The 19655-nt window shown below is 45.3% G+C and overlaps 1 protein-coding gene across 6 annotated transcripts in view; it reads right to left on the reverse strand.

Annotated features, from left to right (window-relative positions):
* Positions 1–19281, reverse strand: part of ADAM11 (ADAM metallopeptidase domain 11) — a gene marked incomplete at its 3' end in the record, with an annotated part of 82535 nt that extends 63254 nt beyond the window's left edge. For 2 of the 6 annotated variants that reach the window (XR_014001261.1, XM_081166281.1), the window contains exons 1-2: positions 14971–15429; positions 13238–13455 (exon numbers count right to left, since the gene is read on the reverse strand). Coding sequence is in view for 5 of the 6 variants with exons in the window: in XM_081166281.1 (XP_081022407.1) it covers positions 13238–13455; positions 14971–15037 (285 nt within the window). Of the gene's footprint in view, positions 1–13237; positions 13456–14970; positions 15430–15581; positions 15745–18820 lie in introns of those variants that run through there. The other 4 variants (XM_081166284.1, XM_081166285.1, XM_081166282.1 and 1 more) reach the window with 3 other exon arrangements.
* Between the last annotated feature and the right edge of the window lie 374 nt (positions 19282–19655).

The following is a 19655-nucleotide window of genomic DNA, read 5'->3' on the forward strand; positions in this document are numbered from 1 at the left end:
GCTGATGGGAGTTGGAGTCCAGCAACATCCAGAGGGCAAAAGGCTGGGCTAACCAGTACTGACAGGGGTTGTTCTGCAATATTCCTTCCAAACCAAGTATATGTTACTGCGCTTGATCACATTCATTTCTTCCTTTGGCCAAAAAGGGGTTGTTCCACACCCAAACTGGAAAAAAATTTAGGCATGCTTTTGAGTATATCTAAACCTGCCCTTTTCCACTTCCAATAGTAGAAGAAGTGATTAAAACAAACAAAAAACCTCAGTTCAGAAACAACAGAGAAATGCATAGTATTCTTCCGCCCTCAGTCCCAGGAAGAGACCATCAGGGCTTAGGATGAGATAATTCACCCTCCCCTCCTTTGTAAAACCCCTCACCTTAAAGTAATGGGCACCCATAGCCAATGCTGGAATTCTGGGCCCACTTCAGTGCACTTCTAATATTCTATTATCACACTTTCCCCCAAGAAAATTAACATGCTTGTGATCATTCCATGGCATCAGAGCAACTCAGCCAATAGCTGAGGATGGGATGCTGGGGGCATTTTCAAGACAAGCAGGAGGTAGGCATACAGTATTTCCAGTTTACTTAATACACTGTACTGAACATTTTTACAAGACAGGTTTGGGCTTCAAAAACTGTTTTCACCTGGGTTTGGACTTGGCATTTATGGGGGAAGAGTTGTAGCTCAGTGGTAGAACACATGCTTTTCATGCAAAACGTCCCATGTTCATACCCCTGAAGTCTTGCTGAGGGTCCAAAACTAGTCAACCTCTCCCTTTTTGTGTCTTAGCATGTCTGTTAAGACCCCAGTTTTGGTCACTCAAGATATTTTTTCCATATCCCTTCTCCATGTCTTCTCTAAGGCCACAGCTTTTAGTCATGTCCCATCCTGAACCCAATTTCTCCAGATAGGGCTAATACTTCTGCCTAAAACCTACTGCCAGTTGACGATGGTGATGCTGAGCTAGATGGACCAGTGGGCTGACTCAGTAGAAGGCAGCTTCTTATGTTCCAATGAAATAATAATACCGTATTTTTCGCTCTATAGGATGCACCCGACCATAGGACGCTTTAGAGGGGGAGAAGAAGAAAAAAAATTCTCCCCCTCTCTGCTCAGTGCCCCTTCAGCGAAGCGGCAGGAGAAAGGGAGCCCCTTCTATTTCTCCTCCCGCTTGGCTGAAGGGGCGCTGCGCAGCTCTCCCTCTCTGCTGAAGCCAGGAGAGTCTTGCTCTCCTGGCTTCAGCGAAAGGAATCTGAAGCCTCCAGACGGCAGCGGGAACTCATGCTGCGCTCTGAAGGCTTCAGGCGGCTATCCCTGAAGCCTGGAGAGCAAGAGGGGTCGGTGCGCACCAACCCCTCTCGCTCTCCAGGCTTCAGGGAAAGCAACGCGAAGCCTCCGGAGCGCGGAGAGAGCACTCCCTCTGCGCTTCGGAGGCTTCGCTTTGCTATCGCTGTAGCCAAGGAGCCTGCACTCGCTCCATAGGACGCACACACATTTCCCCTTAATTTTTGGAGGGGGAAAAGTGCATCCTATAGAGCGAAAAATACGATAATACAATGGCCTGGATAGCTCATTTGGTTAGAGTGTGGTATTGAGAACACCAGGTTGCAGGTTTGATCCCCATATGGGACAGATGCATATTCCTGCATTGCAGGGGGTTGGACTAGATTGGCGTTTCCCAAACTTGGGTTTCCAGATGTTTTTGGAATACAGTTCCCACCACCCCTAGCTAGCAAGACCAGTGGTCAGGGATGATGGGAACTGTACTCCAAAAACAGCTGGAGATCAAAGTTTGGGAGACACTGGAGCAGATGATCCTTATGGTCCCTTTCAGCTTCATGTTCTATGAATGCACACCCCTAGGCATGTGCAAAGTGCAATTCCCTCATCTTTTGATTAAGCATACTCCCTCCATACATCTCTGATAATGGATTTCTATATTGGCTTGGCTTAAGCTGCTGCAATGTTCTCTCTCTCTCTCTCTTTCAGAGGAAATTAACTATGCACATAGCGGTTTTCCTATTCTAGATGGCTATCTGGAAAAACTCCCACTTATCAAACCAAAAGAAGAAGAGTAGAAGAGTTTGGATTTAATATCCCGCTTTATCACTACCCGAAGGAGACTCAAAGCGGCTAACATTCTCCTTTCCCTTCCTCCCCCACAACAAACACTCTGTGAGGTGAGTGAGGCCGAGAGACATCAAGAATTGTGACTAGCCCAAGGTCACCCAGCAGCTGCATGTAGAGGAGCAGGGAAGCAAACCCGGTTCACCAGATTACAAGTCCACCGCTCTTAACCACTACACCACACTGGCTCTTGTCCATCTGCCCAAGTATATCACCTTTGAACATGCAGGTTCCATTTGTCTATTACGGAGAATAAACTGCTGGCAGACCTGTCCTCTATAAATTTGTCTGATCTCTCTTAAAGCTTTCTAAGTGGGTAGTTCTCATCACATCTTGTGGCACTAAATTCTGTCAGTCAATGCTATATTTTGCAAAGTCCTCCTTTCCCTCAGTCCAGAATGTACTGCCAACAGAATTTACTGCGTGTTTTCCTGGACCAAATCGCATCAAGTGAAAAAAGCGATGGACTTGTAAGATCCATTGAGATGGGGAAATAACTACATATACAGGGCAGAGCTATGTGCTGTTGGGAGGAAGGGTGAGTACTGAACAGTCGAGTCCAAAAAAAGTTCTCAGAAGGCCTGGATGTAGCAGGTTAAAAGCTTCTGGGGTTGAGCCCTGGCTCAAAGTAACCCCTGCTCAAATGCTGCTGCAGCAAATTGGGATAATGCAATTTTTGGCTGTGCGATGGAGGAAAGGAAGGGAGAGGGAAGAGGAGGGAGTGACTAAGGTTGGATGTGAAGGTGACTCAAACATTAGGGCCAGTTCTGGTTTCTCTGTTGTGCGCTCTCTCCTTTCTTTAAGGTGGGAGGAGGGGGGGGGGAGAGAAAAGGAAGGAAAACGCAGGGTGAAATTACAAGAGCATTTCAAGGACTGAAAAATAAGATTTCCAGGGAGAGACATCAAGGGATCAACATATTTAGCTGCAATCAAAAAGATGACTGAAGGGTATGACACTTTCACTGAACACTCCAATAGAAGGAATGTGCTTTAACTCTTGCTGTGGACTGATTTGTGCATCCACTTTAGCATCTTGTAATAAATGTGCTTCAAACCTTAATTCTATATAGATTCAAGGGGGGGGGGGGCTAAAATGGGGTAGAAGAGAGGTGAAGGAACCCTAGCAAGGCCAAATAGTTTCGACTCATCTTTGCCCCATGCCAGGATAATCAGCTGTGTGGAAGCAAATTGGATTGCCATATTTTAAAGAGCAAAAAAGAGGACACATTTGCCGACTTCTGCTTCTAACTATGGATTGCTACGACTCTCATTTTACATACCCACGAAGAGGACACGTCCTGGGGAAAGATGACATATGGCAACCCAGAAGGACTTGTATATCTGGTGTGCTGAGTAAGGCAGCATACAGAGTTCCCTACAAGCAAGTAGTGGCTAGTGGACCGGCCAAGAAAAAGCAGTAAGAATTGGGCTATCTGATTGAAATGCCATGAACTCTCTTGTCAGCCAGGAGCTATTGTCATTTAAGATAACAACCCTGAATGCAAATATCTTTAAGCATATATCTCGCGTACTTGGACTTTCAAAAGACTTTTCCCCAAGTGCAATGCTTTCCCTATGTAAATTAAGCAGGCATGGAATAAGAGGGCAACTCTGCTTACGGAATGGCAAACTGGTTTAAAAAAAGGAAGAAAGCAGCGAGTAAGAATAAATAGACAATGAACCACAATTGGAGAGACGTAAGTGATTGGGGATCACTTGTACCAGGACTTTGTTCATAAAGGAAACTGCCTTGGGGTTTTTTATTATTACAATCAAGCAGCATATAAGTGTTGTGAAATAAAGAAAGAAAGAAAGAAACTGAAGCAAGATTGTTATGGCAGGTCCACCTGTGACTTAGGTATTTTCACTAGACTGCACAGTCCCTATATGCATTCAAAGTATATACACCAGCCTGGAGACTTTAGTCATGTATACTTTCAATGCACAGAAGGGATCCAGAGGTCCGTTCTACACAATGGCAGAAATGAGTCCTCAGTATGGCGCCACTGACTTTTTGTAACTTCCTCCAGTTACATATCAGACAGACACTGATATGTGTCTGTCATATCACATGGATCACAGTATGTGATCAAATCCCACCTGAAAATAGTGACAGTCTGGAAGTGCTCCGTGTCTACTATATTCACTTAAAACAAAAAAGGTGGGGTCTAACTATTGCTTCAAATGAGCCATGAGCTGAACGCTTCCTGACCTGACCTTGCTGCCTGCTGTCAGTTCAGGAAGTATTATCCTCGGCCAAATCCAGTTTTGGCACAGGCGCTGAGCAAAAGGTGCCCAAATTGACAGAGAGCAGCAAAAGCAGGCAGGGGAAGAGAAGGGAGAAAACATAGCTCTCTTCACCTGTGAGTCTCTTTTGGGGTAAAACATTAGTTTCCCTGCATACATTTTCTACATGTATATGGCAGACACATAAATACCAAATGCAAGTGGACATTCATTATTCTGCTTTCTGTGTTACAGATTCCATCTGTGTTTTATTCATTTTTAACAGTTTGGTGGGTTTTATTTATGTTCTATCAATCAACACTTTTATTGTGTACACCTCTTATAAAGCTCTCTTCCCCAAGTAAAAATCTGGCTGCCCTGTTACTGTTAGTTTGGCTCTTGGGAGCTGCAGATTTGAAGCTAGGGGATATTTATTTATTACATTTATATAGCCACCCTATAACAAGAGTTTGCTGAGTAGCTCACAAAGCGAAAGCATCACCAACAACATTAAAAAGCCTGCACAAAACAATGAACTATAACAAATTAATTAAATGCAATTAATTGGTAAACTGACTTTTTTTATTTAAAAAACCGTTTGACTACCAGGTAAATCTTGGAAAGTAATTGTACATGACGGGAATTAAAAATACTGCCTGATCAGAATTCAGATGGACATTGCAGGCTTAAATTGATTTAGAAGCCTTGCTCAATAATTTCAGTTGCATAGCTGCTGGTTTCTAGACACTTAAGTTCTTCCACATTACAGCCCTTTAGCAAAGCTGAGGCTTTTCCTCAATCAACAGAAAGAATCAACAGAACATAATTAAAATGTGGATTCCACAAAGCACCTGATATAGCACTATATTGCCCAGCAATGCCTTTTCCCCATAGTCAGAATCCCTTTCCTGCTCATCAAAGATCCCCTGCAACATTATTTAGCGATTTCCTCTTTGCAAATTCAGTCTGTTTTCTATCTTCTTGTTCCGTGCAGTGTTGCTGATTAATTACCGTTTCTTTTTTCTCAGGAGAGGGTCTTTAATTACTGGTCTCCTGTTCATTTCTCTCATAGCAAAAATGAAAAGAAACCAGTAATTATCCTTCCCCACAAAACAGGGAACAGAAGCTGACGAATGAAGTCACAGTTCATCACTAATTCCCCCCGGCCATGCTGAACAGGAATATGTGAGGCAGAAGCTTTTAATTAAAGACACAATGTCTCTTGAAAAACCACAGTAGTGCTTTCTCACTCCTGAACAGGCTGCTAGTTCACTGCAAACAACTTCAACAAAAATCAGATATGAAAAAGATGAGAAGCAACATTGGCAGGGGTGCCAACTTGAATAAACTATGTTGGGGGCAGGTAACCCTTGCCTCGCACAACCAATCACAAGATGTAGCATATGCACACCATTTGAATGACAATGCCCATCAACTTTTGGGAAGCTCGGCCACCTCAAATATTTTATTGGGGGGAAAGGGACCTCAGCCCCTAGGAGTTGGCTCCTATGAACACTGGGATGCAGTTGTTTTGCAACAACGTCAAATGCATTCTTTGTAAACAGTGAGTGAACGAAGCATGGCAATTCCAGACTAATTAGCTAGTATGGAAGCAATCTCAGTACATGCCCAGAAGCATTTCCACTTCATTATGATTTCTGTTGGGACGTGGGTGGCGCTGTGGGTTAAACCACAGAGCCTAGGGCTTGCCGATCAGAAGGTCGGCTGTTTGAATCCCTGTGACGGAGTGAGCTCCCGTTGCTCGGTCCCTGCTCCTGCCAACCTAGCAGTTCGAAAGCACGTCAAAGTGCAAGTAGATAAATAGGTACCACTCTGGCGGGAGGGTAAATGGCGTTTCCGTGCGCTGCTCTGGTTCGCCAGAAGCGGCTTAGTCCTGCTGGCCACATGACCCGGAAGCTGTACGCCGGCTCCCTCGGCCAGTAAAGCGAGATGAGCGCTGCAACCCCAGAGTCGGTCACGACTGGACCTAATGGTCAGGGGTCCCTTTACCTTATCATTTCTGTTATGTACTGAAGTTCTCACCCTGTGCCAGCAGGGGGATACTGTAGATAGTTTTCACTCAGGTCCACATATGCAAATAAGGGATTGAAAGTGACGTTCAGTGATTGGATAGTTACAGAAAGTGATTACTGTTGCGTTCTAGTGGAGCTCTATATAAGCAGGCTGGCTGAACCCTTCAGCCCAGTTCTGTTCTGGCCTGTGAATAAACAAGAGCTGTTTGACGAATCGTTGTGTCGTCTGATAGGTTCACCCACAACTTAACAATTTCACATTCTGTGGGATGGAGGCCTGTGCAGCCCACACACCCCTCCCAAAAAAAATCCATAGGGCAGCTGTCACAAGGAAAAGGATTGTCAAAGTGTTTGGGACACAAAAATGGTACCATGCACAGTGAGGAATCTGAACAGAATCCTGCCATGCCCAGCCTGATCAATCTTCCCACTTGCTTATCTAGGCAATGCAAAGATTTTGTTCTGGAGTTAGCTACCACCTGGAGGCGGGTGGGGGGGGACTGAAAATCACAAAGGACAACCTGCGGTTTTAACCGCCCACCCGCTGCAGTCAGCTGTGCATCACACTTGCTCAGCACCTTGCGCTGCCCCCACCCACCCTGCCCCAGCCAGCAATCCACCACCAGAAGCAATTCTACCTTTGCTTCCATCGTGGCTGAGTGATTATCTTATTCATTATGGATGAGATATTCTACATGCCTCCCATTTAATCTAGTTTAACACTTGCATACACCTACAGCAGAGAGTTTAATGGAATCTGCTAAAGAGGGTTGAAGGTGGGGGTGGGAGAAGAGTAGATTGGAAACATTTACAGGTGAAACTTTCTGAGTGGAAAGCGTGTGGGAGACATTAGCATTCCTCCCAAAATTACTCCAATGAAAATAGGGACATCCTATTATTATTATTATTATTATTCGTCCATCTGAATGGGTTGCCCCAGCCACTCTGGGCAGCTTCCAACATATATAAAGACATAATTAAACATTAAGAAACTTTCCAATATAGGGCTGCCTTCAGATGTCTTCTAAGGGTTGTATAGCTACTTGTATAGTTACTTATCTCCTTGGCTCATAACGCCATACCCTCCAACATTTCTCCAATGAAATTAAGCATGTCCTAAGGAAAAGTGGCACATTCCGGGATCAAATCAGAAACCAGGATGGCTTTTGTAAATCCAGGGCTGTCCCTGGAAAAGGGAGACACTTGGAGGGTCTGTTTTTGGGAGAGAATCTTCACAATCAAGGGTGTTGTTGGGCAGGAGAGGAAGGTAGAACACAAAATCTTTTGTGGCAGACCCCAGATTTCTTGCATCTTCCCCTTTTTAAAAACTTGATCTTTTTAAGAAGCTGTTGTTTTATCATAAGACTTGAGTTATCCACCATCTTAATTTGCCCAGAGGCACACTCTGTAATTGGATGGAACAGGGAAGGAGACATATATGCAAATTTCATCCAAATCTGTATCATGAGCCTGTGCCTCACTCAAGTCTTTTACAGTGCCTATACTAACAATACCCCATTCTCAATAGTGCCTTGCTAATGTTTCCTCAAAGGCAGAGGCAGTCTCTTGCGCCTGGATTCCCAAGGTCACATTCACACCATACATATAAAGCACATTTAAGGCACGTGGATTTCCCCACAGAACCCTGGGAATTGTAGTTTACCACACATTTCACTTCCCAGCACTCTTAACAAACTGCAGTTCCCAGGATTCTTTGAGTAAAGCCGTGTGCTTTAAATATATGGCATGGGTGTAGCCCATCAAGTTTTGTACCCCAAGATACCAACTAGATGGCATTAGATGCCATTTTTATTTCTGTATTAATATCACCCTTTTTGAACAATGCCCAGGCTGGGACAGATATTGCTCCTTCTTCAGGAAGATCCCCAAACTCTGCTTTAGGGGCCCTGAAGTTTAAACTTCTTTTAAGGAAAAAACGGAGGTAGAAATGTTAGGAGATCTAATCCTGGATCTTTCACATCTCAATCTAGTTTGGCCTTAAGCCATAAACTGTGTGCCATGAAGAAATGTACTCCCAATGACATATTAATAAAATATTTGTGTGACTCCCAAACACCTCCTTACAGACTTCTGCATATCTGTCTCATTTATTGACCAGGCCTAAAAAGGTAAAGGGACCCCTGACCATTAGGTCCAGTCGTGACCAACTCTGGGGTTGTGGCGCTCATCTCACTTTAAAGGCCGAGGGAGCCGGTGTACAGCTTCCGGGTCATGTGGCCAGCATGACTAAGCCGCTTCTGGTGAACCAGAACAGCGCATGGAAACACCGTTTACCTTCCCACTGGAGCGGTACCTATTTATCTACTTGCACTTTGACGTGCTTTCAAAGTACTAGGTTGGCAGGAGCAGGGACCGAGCAACGGGAGCTCACCCCATCACGGGGATTCGAACCGCTGACCTTCTGATCGGCAAGTCCTAGGCTCTGTGATTTAACCCACAGCGCCACCCGCATCCCTTGACCAGGCCTAGCCTTCTTCAATTAGCCTGCTTTGGGTTGGGTGATTCTGCCATAGCTCTTCAGAATCCAGAAGAAATGAATGACCTGATAATTTTGATCTGATGCAGAGATACGGAAAAATCACCTGCCTTTGAAGGATACTGCCTGTTGGGTCTCTGTATGGGTCACTGATCTGAGTTTGCCTCCTTTCAAGCATCCCCAGAACAGTGACACACAAAGAAACAAAGAAGTTGGGAATCCTCTAAGGGCTATGCCTTTTGCATAGTGCTTGACCTTTCGGAGTGAAAGAGTAAAGGGTAATTCCAATTTTAATTTCCAAAAATGGACCTCAGCTATCAGAGGCATGGAAATCAAGGGGCTAACTCGCATTTGTTGGCGTAGGAGGAAATGACTCTCCTACCAAAAGCCTAGATCTCTGGACAACAACTAGATTTTGCAAAAAGGCCACTTTGCACAGGGAAGGGAGCCAAGGCTCTGAATTCTGCCAGAAAGTTCCACAGATGTTCTGCCCTCTGAATCTCCAGCCTCTGCCCCATTGGGGGAGGGGGTTGTTGAGATCCAAGGCTGCCAGCTGTCATTTCCTAGCAGAGCTACTGGTGGGGCGGGGGGAATCCCTCTTGTTAAAAGGAGCCAGGAGCCGTTCAGTTCTGTTTGGCTGTCTATAAGTCTCCACTGCTCTCTCCTCTTAATTCCCTTGCATCTTTGCACTGTTCGCGGAAGGCTGAGCCAAACACATTTCAGAAAGAGAGAGAAACCCAAACAAACTCCAGGATTCATTCTGTAGTCAAGTGGCTTGGCAACTCCATATGTTGAGAGAAAAAGAGATTTTTTAAAAACTGTTTCCAGTGAAAAAGATGTGAAAAAAAGATCAGGAGACCCAAACGTAGAAGAGAAAGAATGGTTTGCAAATGTTTTTAAGTGGGGCAGGGCCGGAGGATAACCAGTATGAGAAATGTGGTTTTTGAGACACAAAGCATGTACTATCCTCCCCCTTAGGTTCTAGTTGGAATATTGATATATCTAACAACCTATACTAAAAATAAACCCATTAACATGTCTCTATTCTTTGCAAGAAAGACAAGCTATTTCTCAAGTGTGTTTCGTGGGAGGATTTGGTGCAAAGCAAAGTACTGCTTGCATAACAGCTCCCCTAAAAACCATGGTGGGGTGTGTGTGCGCCAAGTCCTGTGGTTTCAAACCAACAGTTTCTTCCTTCCTTAAGAATGCAAGAATTGCTTTGATAAATCAAGTGGTGTCAGTAAGATTTCAGTGATGAAGCTCTCAGTAGGGAATGATGCCAGCCCCCATCATGCTGCCTCCCCAACATGCCCCCCTACCCCAGCTAGCTAACTAGCTAGCTTCTGAACGTAGAAGTTTTTGCTTTGCTTTGGCACAATGTCATCTAACCTCCCCATAAAGGAAACAAGAAAGAATGCTCATTAAATGGCCAACATCACCTAATCTCCCTGCAAACAAATCAGGTCGAATGTTCAATAAATAGGTCATCCAGAAGCAGCCTAAATTAGTTGTCATCAATAGGTCTTGTGGCAGTGAATTGTGTGTAGCTCAGGATTATAGCAACATGTTAGATCAGATCCAGCCATCATTTTCCAGTGGTGGACAACTAGATGCAACAAGGAAACCTCATAAGCAGGGCATGGAGGCAGCAACTTTACCCTGCTGTTTGCCTGCCTGCAAACAGCATTAAGAACTTGGAACTTCTGTACATTGAGACGTACATTGCAATCCTAACCATGTCTGCTCTAAAAACTCCTGCTGAATTCAGTTGGGCTTCCTTCCAGGTAAGAGGGGTTAAGATTACAGCTTTATTTATTTGCAAACTTCTTCCATCACCTTCCACCGGTAATTTCAAAGTGATTTGCAACAAGGTTTGCAAGGTTATATTTGCTATCACAGCTGCTACCCAGTCCTCCATGCAAAAGTTAGGAAGGAAGGAAGGAAGGAAGGAAGGAAGGAAGGAAGGAAGGAAGGAAGGAAGGAAAGAAAGAAAGAAAGAAAGAAAGAAAGAGCAGCAGACACAAAAAAGATGAGTGCTAGAAGAAAAGCAAACAGTGAAGAGTTTCATATCCAGGGGTCAATGAAATTAGCACTGAAATATGGAGTTGTTAAGCTAGAGTACATGGGAAGGTTATCTAGGCGAAGAGCAAGGAACCTCTGGCACTCCAGATGTTGTTGGACTTCAACTCCCATCAGCCTCAGCTAGCAACACCAGAAGGAAGGAACAATAGGAGTTGTAGTCCTATCTGGAGGGCCACTGGTTCACCACACCATATCTAACACATTTAAACTTTCCAATGGCTTACAATGGGATCCATACCAAATCAGGTTTCCTGTTATTGAGGAACCGCAGTGCTACACTGAGAATTGACTTTGGCCTTTCCCTGGGCCTCCCCAACCCCTCTGCATCCTTGATCTTCAGCTGGGGGACTGCAACCAACACATAGGTCACGATTTTGCCTAAACTCCACACACACCCAAAATCCAAAACCAGCAGGGCCACAAGCATCTTCCAACAAGAGAGGAAAAAGAAAAGATGTGCACAGAAAGTTATAAGGCCAACAGGGAAGGTGTGTGTTTTTGTGCGGGCACAGTGGCAGACCTTAGCATCTCAAATTTCAGTGGCGCCCTGTGCAATGCCAAGATCTTCCTTTGGAAGTCGTTGCTGGTGGTACCAAACTGATCATGCTCCCCTAGATCTGCCTTTGATGTGTGTGAAGAGGCAGGTCTAGACAGTGAGACAGTGGAATAAGTAACACACAAGACATGAAAAATCCAAAGTGGCCCGATTTGGGAGGTTAGAGTTAAAATTGAGATGTGAGCTTGGGGGTCCTGGAAGCTACTGCATACTTGTTCCCCCCAGCCCCATCAATTTTCTCTGACTCCTCATGCTTCCCTTTTTTCTGTGACATAGAAACCAGGGCAGAGATTTCTAATTCTGCTCTAAGTCAGGACATTTACAGTTGCAGCATTTCATGTTGCCATGTTTTAAGACTTGAATGGTATATCCGAATATTGTTCTACAGTGGTACCTCGGGTTACATACGCTTCAGGTTACATACACTTCAGGTTACATATGCTTCAGGTTACAGACTCCGCTAACCCAGAAATAGTGCTTCAGGTTAAGAACTTTGCTTCAGGATGAGAACAGAAATCGTGCTCGGGCGGCGCGGCAGCAGCAGGAGGCCCCATTAGCTAAAGTGGTGTTTCAGGTTAAGTACGGACCTCCGGAACGAATTAAGTACTTAACCCGAGATACCACTGTACTCTGTTTACAATTTCTGATTGCAGTTTTATTTTATTATGCTCTTAAAATGAACTTGCACAACCTTGGAACCCAGCTATCACACAACCTTAGAACGAAGCTATCTGGCAACTCAGATTTAGCCAATGTAATATTAGTCAATAGTTCAAAAAAGAGCATGAAGCTCTGCTTTTATCTAACAATTTCAGTCTTCCACAGCTTTTTCCTATTTATCCTGTGTAGAGAAGTTGAGAACTTGTGAAGCATTCTGCTTTGATGTAGCACTCAGTTTCCAAAGCTTACCTACAATTGCCAAAACATATTGTTTTAGGAATCCTTGGCAACAGTAACACTAGCCAAAACAAAATTCAAGGGACCAGATGGAAAGATCAAGATCAACCATAAATGCTAGTGTTTCCTGTTCAAAGGAGGGAGGCTGCTGGGGCTGCAATATTTATTGCCTTCCTTGAATACCCATTCTGTCATTTTCATGTGTTCACCACATATGTGAACCCTCATTTCCTTGGGACCCTCAGTAGCTAACGCGCTGCTAACCATCTGCCCCAATTTTGCCCCTCCACCTAGACCAGGTGGGCAGCCTGACCTCCCTCTACATCGCACCAGAGAGTTGGAAATCCTAGAGAGCTGCTGCCAGCTGAGAAGAATTAGATATGTATCCTATGCAGGTGGGGGCAAGGGCAGAAAGGATGTCGCAGTTGTTTGCCTGGGTGCATGTTCTGGTTTCTAGGAAAGGAGCAGCACACTCCATTCTCACCTTCCTTACAGCCAGATGGGCAAGTGCTTCTCAGGGCAATGGGGAATGCCAACCGAGATGCGCTCGCAAACTTCCTGGACAAATGCTCCAACTGCCCAAGAGGCCAGGCGGCTCTGTCACCGACACTGCATAACAGTATCTTATTAAAAAGTTGGAAGCAGCCCTTGCCACCCAACCATTGTGTATGCATACCATCTGGCTTCACAGAACAGCTTGGAGCCTGCTCTCCCCACCCACACCCACACCTGCTATAATGTTAAGAAGAGCCTTAGGACAATGTCTTCCTTTAACAAAAAAGAGAGAAAGAGAAATGGGGAGACAGGGTTCACTTACAGGGCTTTCTCCTTTTCCGCCACCTCCTGCTCCTCCGTTGCTGCCAGGCTCTTTTCTGACCCTGGTGTCCAGCTGATGGTTTTGGACCTCTCCCCCAGAACTCTGTCCCACTAGCCTGGTGGGGTGGGTGATTTCCGAAACACCCCATCTTTTGCGCCAGCCGGCATTCGGGACCCTCCTCCGCAAATCGCCAGGTTGCGTATCCGCTTTTACAAAACCTACTCCAAGGAAAGGGGGAAGAAGAAAACGCAAACCAGTCATCATGGTGCAATCAAGGAAAGGAGGGAGGACTTGATGAGCTGGGGCTTCATTTCTGAGAGGGGCAGCTAAAGCAGGCAGAGGGGCTGCAGCCAGCCTGCAGGTCACCCTTTCTGATCTGAAAGCATTTACTTATAAACTCAAGAGATGCAGAGGGGAATGGTGGTTGGTTGAGGTCTCTCGGTGGGGAAGGAAAGCTATTCTAAATCAGGCGTAGATGCATTCTTTTCCAGACTTCAGGTTTGTCCCGGGCAGTGGCGTAGCGTGGGGGGTGCAGGGGGCCCGGCCGCACTGGGCGCAACATCTGGGGGTTAGGGTTAGGGGGCGCAAATCCACGGGTTAGGGAGCGCAAATTACTTGCCTTGCCCCGGGTGCTGACAACCCACGCTATGCCACTGGTCCCGGGACAGGTTGTGGTGCTAAATTTTCATCAGATCAAGCCATGGAAGATACAAAATAAATTCAACATGTTGCAGAGAGGCCTACATACCAAAGGAACAAGGGCTTAAATGGAGCTCCTCCAACCATCTCAGCATTTAATTCATCTACATTGCCTTGGATAGGCTGGCATAGTATTGTTCTGGCTATACTCCCTGTAAGGGCATCTCTGGATCAGTGGTTTTATTAGTTTCTTAAAATGAAAGGGAGCTGGGGCTCAAGCATTTTTAGAATCCGCATGCCTTGAATGGCATGCCCTGTCCCCAAATCCTGGATCTGTGCAGGACTGTTCTGGTTGTTCTGTGCTGATAGAAATGTACTCTTCACATGCTTAGGGAGCCCTGGCATAAATAGACACCTAGGTCTGAGCCTGGGCTTGTTCCCAAGCAGTTTGGGGGGTCAGAGTCCCACCCTTTTTGGCCAACAACACTTGGCAATATATTTGTGATCAGAGTCTGATCCAAACCCACGCATCCCCTCTAAAATGTGCGCCCAAGCTGTGTATATCAGGGGCCCCCCTTTCCCTCAACTCTCTCTTCCATCCCTGCCGTTCCCAGGCAGAACCAACAAAATATTTTCGCTGTCCACCCCAGCTGTTGCTCAACCACCTCCACCTTAGGGCTGGAAGGAACTGCAGAAAAATGTGTCTATGCAGCAGAAAAGACTGCAGTCACAGCACCGGCGAGGTGGGTGTAGAAATGGGACTGTGGGGAAGGGGTGCCCAGCAAACTCGGGGAATGTTTACAAACAACAAATTGCAACCCACCTGCCCCCCCCACCCACCAAGTGCTCCATTCAAAAAGGCGGTGTGGAGCAACCCTGTATTATTTGGGAGAGGGGAGCAGCGGTGGTGCAACATGGTGCTGCTCCCAGTTAGCTCAGAGAGATGCATGCATTGTAACTCCCACTCCTTTGTTAGCTCCAACCTGCTGGTACCCGGGTTCCCCGCCCCATATGATGCCCTCTGCCCCAATGCAATTCAGGAAGGGACTGGGGAAAGTTGGGGGGGGGGCAAAGCTAAGAGAGGCTCCCCTCACCTGAATGACAAAGCAGCAGAGAGAGGAAGGCTGTCAACAACACCCAGTTCTGTAGCGGGCAGCTCATAATGCCTTCATAATCGGAATCAGGGCTGGCACCGATTGGTACAGCATGCGAGGAAGACAGCTCTCAGTGCCCTTTCTTTTTCTTCTTTTGCTTTGCATTGAAAGTCTGGGATGCTCCCTGGTCCTTGCCTCTTCCTTCCTTCTTTTTCTTCTTTTTCTCCTCGGAATTGTTGCTGAGGGGAGGAAGGTGGTCAGAAGAGGAGCGTAGAGGAAAGAGAGACGAGAATGTTTTGCAGAGGCAAAATCAAAACCAGTGAAGAGCCAGGAACGGGCAGGAAGGATACGGAAATTTCTCCATCCTGGCTCTGCAGTGATGGATACAAGAGTCTAACATGATGTGAGGGAGAGAGATGGGGAGAGTTGAGGAGGGGGGAGGCAAAGGAGAGAAAGGACACGTGAGCTGCAAAGATCCCTCCCTCCTGCCTTTTTAGCATGGAAGAGCTGTCTCTTGTCGCTCCCCCCCCCCCACTCTCCTTCTGTATGGACAGGCAGCAGGAACCAGCAAAAAGCAGGGGGTGGGGGAAGCAGGGTGTGCACACACTAACCTTCTCTGCACATGCACACAGGCAAATCAGACCCGTTTACTCTGGTGGAAATCAAGGCGGAATAAACACACTCCAAAATCATGGAGTTATTTCTTCTTTCAGGAAGATTAGGCCAGGAGCTCAGGGTGATTCAGGTCCCAGGATGGATTTGAGAGATTCAGCACTGGAACATGGAAGAGAGGAAGTATGCCTCTGAGTATATGCAGAGTGCCTACCATCATTACCGGGTAACCTGTAGTTTTCACCAGAATTCATCCCCTTCGTTCAACGTATCTGGGCTTAAGGAGCAAGGATGACCTATTTAGAAGAAATGGGGAGTGTTTGGTAGCTGATGCCAGGTCAGTCAAATCAGGTGTGGTCTTGCATGGTCCTCATGTACTTACAAACTGCAGGGCCAAGCCAAATTGGTGAGCAAGCCTAGTGTGTGTATGTTCTCCTGAAGCATATACCTCTGTTCACCTGCTTGAGGAGCGAACTCTCCTGCCAGGTAGCTTTTCAACAGCACCTCTTTGTTATATGCCACGGTTAGGGTTGTGTGGGCTGATTAGATATGTGTTGGCAGACAGAAGATCCAGTCTTGAAACATGGGAATGGAATCAGGGGACAAATTAAATGGCTTTAGGTTCTACCTTCTGATCGAATTCTACGTTCACCTAAATAGGTTCAGGAAGTCCGACAGTGAACTGAAATCATTATCATCATCAATTTATTAATTGCCTTCTAAGCAACCACCACAAGGCTATGTACACTAAAAAATATTTTTAAACAGTTAGCAACACAAAAACAGCAATTACATTTAAAATTAAAATGATGCAAATCAGACACTTGTGGTTAAGACCCATTTATCCAGCTTGGAACATCTGTTGGAACAAAAATGTATTCAGGTGGTTCCAGAAAGTGCAAATAGTGGGGGTCTGTTGTATCTCCCAGGGAATCCTGTTCCACAGAACAGGGGCAGCCACACTGAAAGCCCTGCTCTGAGTTATTGCAGAGCAGGCTTCTGAGATCTTTGGAACTTGCAGGAGAAACTCTCCCACAACAATCCACTGAGTGTATAAGGGATAAGACAGTCTCTCGATTAATAGCACAAATCAAATGTTGCTAAATTGAATGCACAATACAAAGTTCCTTCTCCAACCTCCTGTGGTAGTACTTAAATTTCTTAAGTGGTGAGATTTACGGTTTATTAGGCGTACCCTCTCCTGTGCAATCCAAACAGGGTAGGGGCAGTCTGTTGGTACTCTGTGGTAAAGAGGGAAAGGTAATTTGCACGTGCTCAGAGACACAGATGTATAACTGTAGGATGGAATATTTGGAGTAATCTGTATTCTGGGCACTATGGGGGCTAACATGTTCCATTAATTAAGGGATGTTGTTGTTGTTTAGTCGTTTAGTCATGTCCGACTCTTCATGAACCCATGGACCAGAGCACACCAGGCACTCCTGTCTTCCGCTGCCTCCCGCAGTTTGGTCAAACTCATGCTGGTAGCTTCAAGAACACTGTCCAACCATCTTGTCCTCTGTCGTCCCCTTCTCCTTGTGCCCTCAATCTTTCCCAACATCAGGGTCTTTTCCAGGGAGTCTTCTCTTCTCATAAGGTGGCCAAAGTATTGGAACCTCAGCTTCACGATCTGTCCTTCCAGTGAGCACTCAGGGCTGATTTCCATCAGAATGAATCAGTTTGATCTTCTTGCAGTCCATGGGACTCTCAAGAGTCTCCTCCAACGCCATAATTCAAAAGCATCAATTCTTCGGCGATCAGCCTTCTTTATGGTCCAGCTCTCACTTCCATACATCACTACTGGGAAAAGGGATAGTCCATTAAGGGATAGTCCATCCTTAATGATGTAATGGAGTGGGAATACAGGCTGCAGCTCTGAAACTTTTTCCAAAGAATAAATGTCAGCAGGTACAGCACCTGAGCTCAGGGTGGTAAACATGAGTGCAAAGCACCTCACTTTATAGTGCGCCATCAGGTAGTCTAGGCTCAGATAGTGGCTGGCCCAGTGGAACTCATGGCTTATCATATCTTTCCAGCCAGAGTCCAAACCTGCTAACTCCTCAATCACCTTTTGCCAGTTTACTAGTATCTGACTATTAGCACCATGGTTTGATTCCCGTATGGAACATCTAGTTGGACTAGATGACCCTTGGGATCCCTTCCAACTCTACTATTCTACAAGTCACCACACGTGCCTGGTTTGTTTCAGTACGTTAGAAGTTGCGGCAGGCCCATTTCTAAAAAGTGCAGGGCATTTAAAATGCAAAGGCTCTGTCTAAGAATGGCTTTTATAAGACTTCCATTTTTTGCTGCAAGTGTGCAGCAATATGACATGTGAGAAACCACGACATGATTGTGTGTTTATTAACAGCTTGTTGATAACTTTTCCTATAGCATGCAGTACCTCCAAACTTACTCCCCCAACACCCACCCAAGTCTCTCCACTGGCCCAAACATAACCCATCTCCACTTCCCCAAAGAAACAAAAATTAGAATGGAAAATTTAAAATATTCTTATTAATCTTTGGTTGGCATCTATCTGCCTCAGGAGAGAATAGATGAGTGCACCCTTGGGAGTGAAGTCAATTTGTATATCAGAAATACTGGTTTGTATGACATCTCTCTCCTTGGTGCTGCATACAGTTCTATGAATCCATCCCTAATCTGTTTGAAGCCCCCATCTCCCAGAAACCTTTTCATGAGCAGCCAGCAGCAGATGATCATACATCCAAGCCTTCCATCTTTGGTGTCATCCTAGATTTCCAGTGCCTCAAGATTATTCTTTTAGGTTGTCAGCACGGCTTTGCTAAACCACCCCCTCACATGGTCTCCATTTATCTGATATGTAGGCCAACTATCAGTAATCTCTGAAGTGCTATCCAAAAGTAAAATTCATTCTAGTTTCAACTTCTTTCCAAAAAGAGGCAACAACAGGGCGCTGTGAAAACAAAGTAAATGACTTCACTCTGATTTCATACCACCAACTTTCATCATCTGTTTGGATCCCCAAGGCTTAGATCATGTGGGTGTCCAATAATCCATGTGGATTAACTTTAAGGGAAGATCCAATGTGGAAAACTTGATATTGCATGCAGCAGGCCTGCAAAACACCGTCTGAAATTTATTGTTGAGCTCTGCATTCCCCCGAAACCTGATTTCCTTTCTAAATTAGGGATTAGCTTGTTGTGCATCACAGAATACAAGCGTTCGCATTAAGCACATTTGGGTCAAATGTTACCTCAGCTTTATGCTCATGTTGTACATTCTGCCGTGACACTCCTGCTGAAAGGATACATTTCTCCTGTAATGATTTAAACTTGTATTTTTTTGGTCAAAATCTGTGAGCAGGGTGAAATATTAATTTCCACCCATGAGGCTTTTACTCTGTTCAACCTACATACATAGCATAACAGTTATCTCTAATTACAGGAGGTAAGATATGGAGGGGGGAAAGCAGAGCGTTCAATTCTGAGGCGAGCACAATTTGAGGGAGACCTCTACAAAAGCTGGGCCGCGTTATAGCATTTTTGACATTCGGGTATCAGTATGCCCGCCACAAAAGTTGCCAGGTGTTACATGGGGTTGGGCAGTTGATTGGTTTTGAGCTGCAAGATGGTTTTGTGACAGAAATGTTAGTGGAAAAATGATTGACAATAGGGGAGTGAAGAGAGTGACTGGAGGAGTGTGGCAGTTGGGAAATGAGTTTGCGATTCTGAGGGAGAGAGAGGTGGGGGGAGGGGCAAAGAGAAATGAGACAAAGGAAACCTTAAAGTATATATTTAAAAGTTAGGATAGCTACTGTGACATTTAAGATGTTGTTATGTGAGGTCAGGAAATGAGAACTTTTAAGAACTCTGTATATAAAGATGACTGGCTTAGAATGTTTCTTTTCTTCATCATGCATCTGTTTAACGGTCTGTGCTCTGATCTGAGAGGATCCCAAAGCAAATATAGATCCACCCACATATCTGATGTAGATGCGCTCAAGTAATAATATAAAGGGAGAGGTGAACTAATCTCTTTTGAGTCAATAGGTGGAGATGGCAGATACTTTGAGGGAAACCTTGACTCAT

The sequence above is a fragment of the Podarcis bocagei genome (assembly GCF_964188305.1).
Source record: "Podarcis bocagei genome assembly, chromosome: 13".
Lineage (NCBI taxonomy): Eukaryota > Metazoa > Chordata > Lepidosauria > Squamata > Lacertidae > Podarcis > Podarcis bocagei.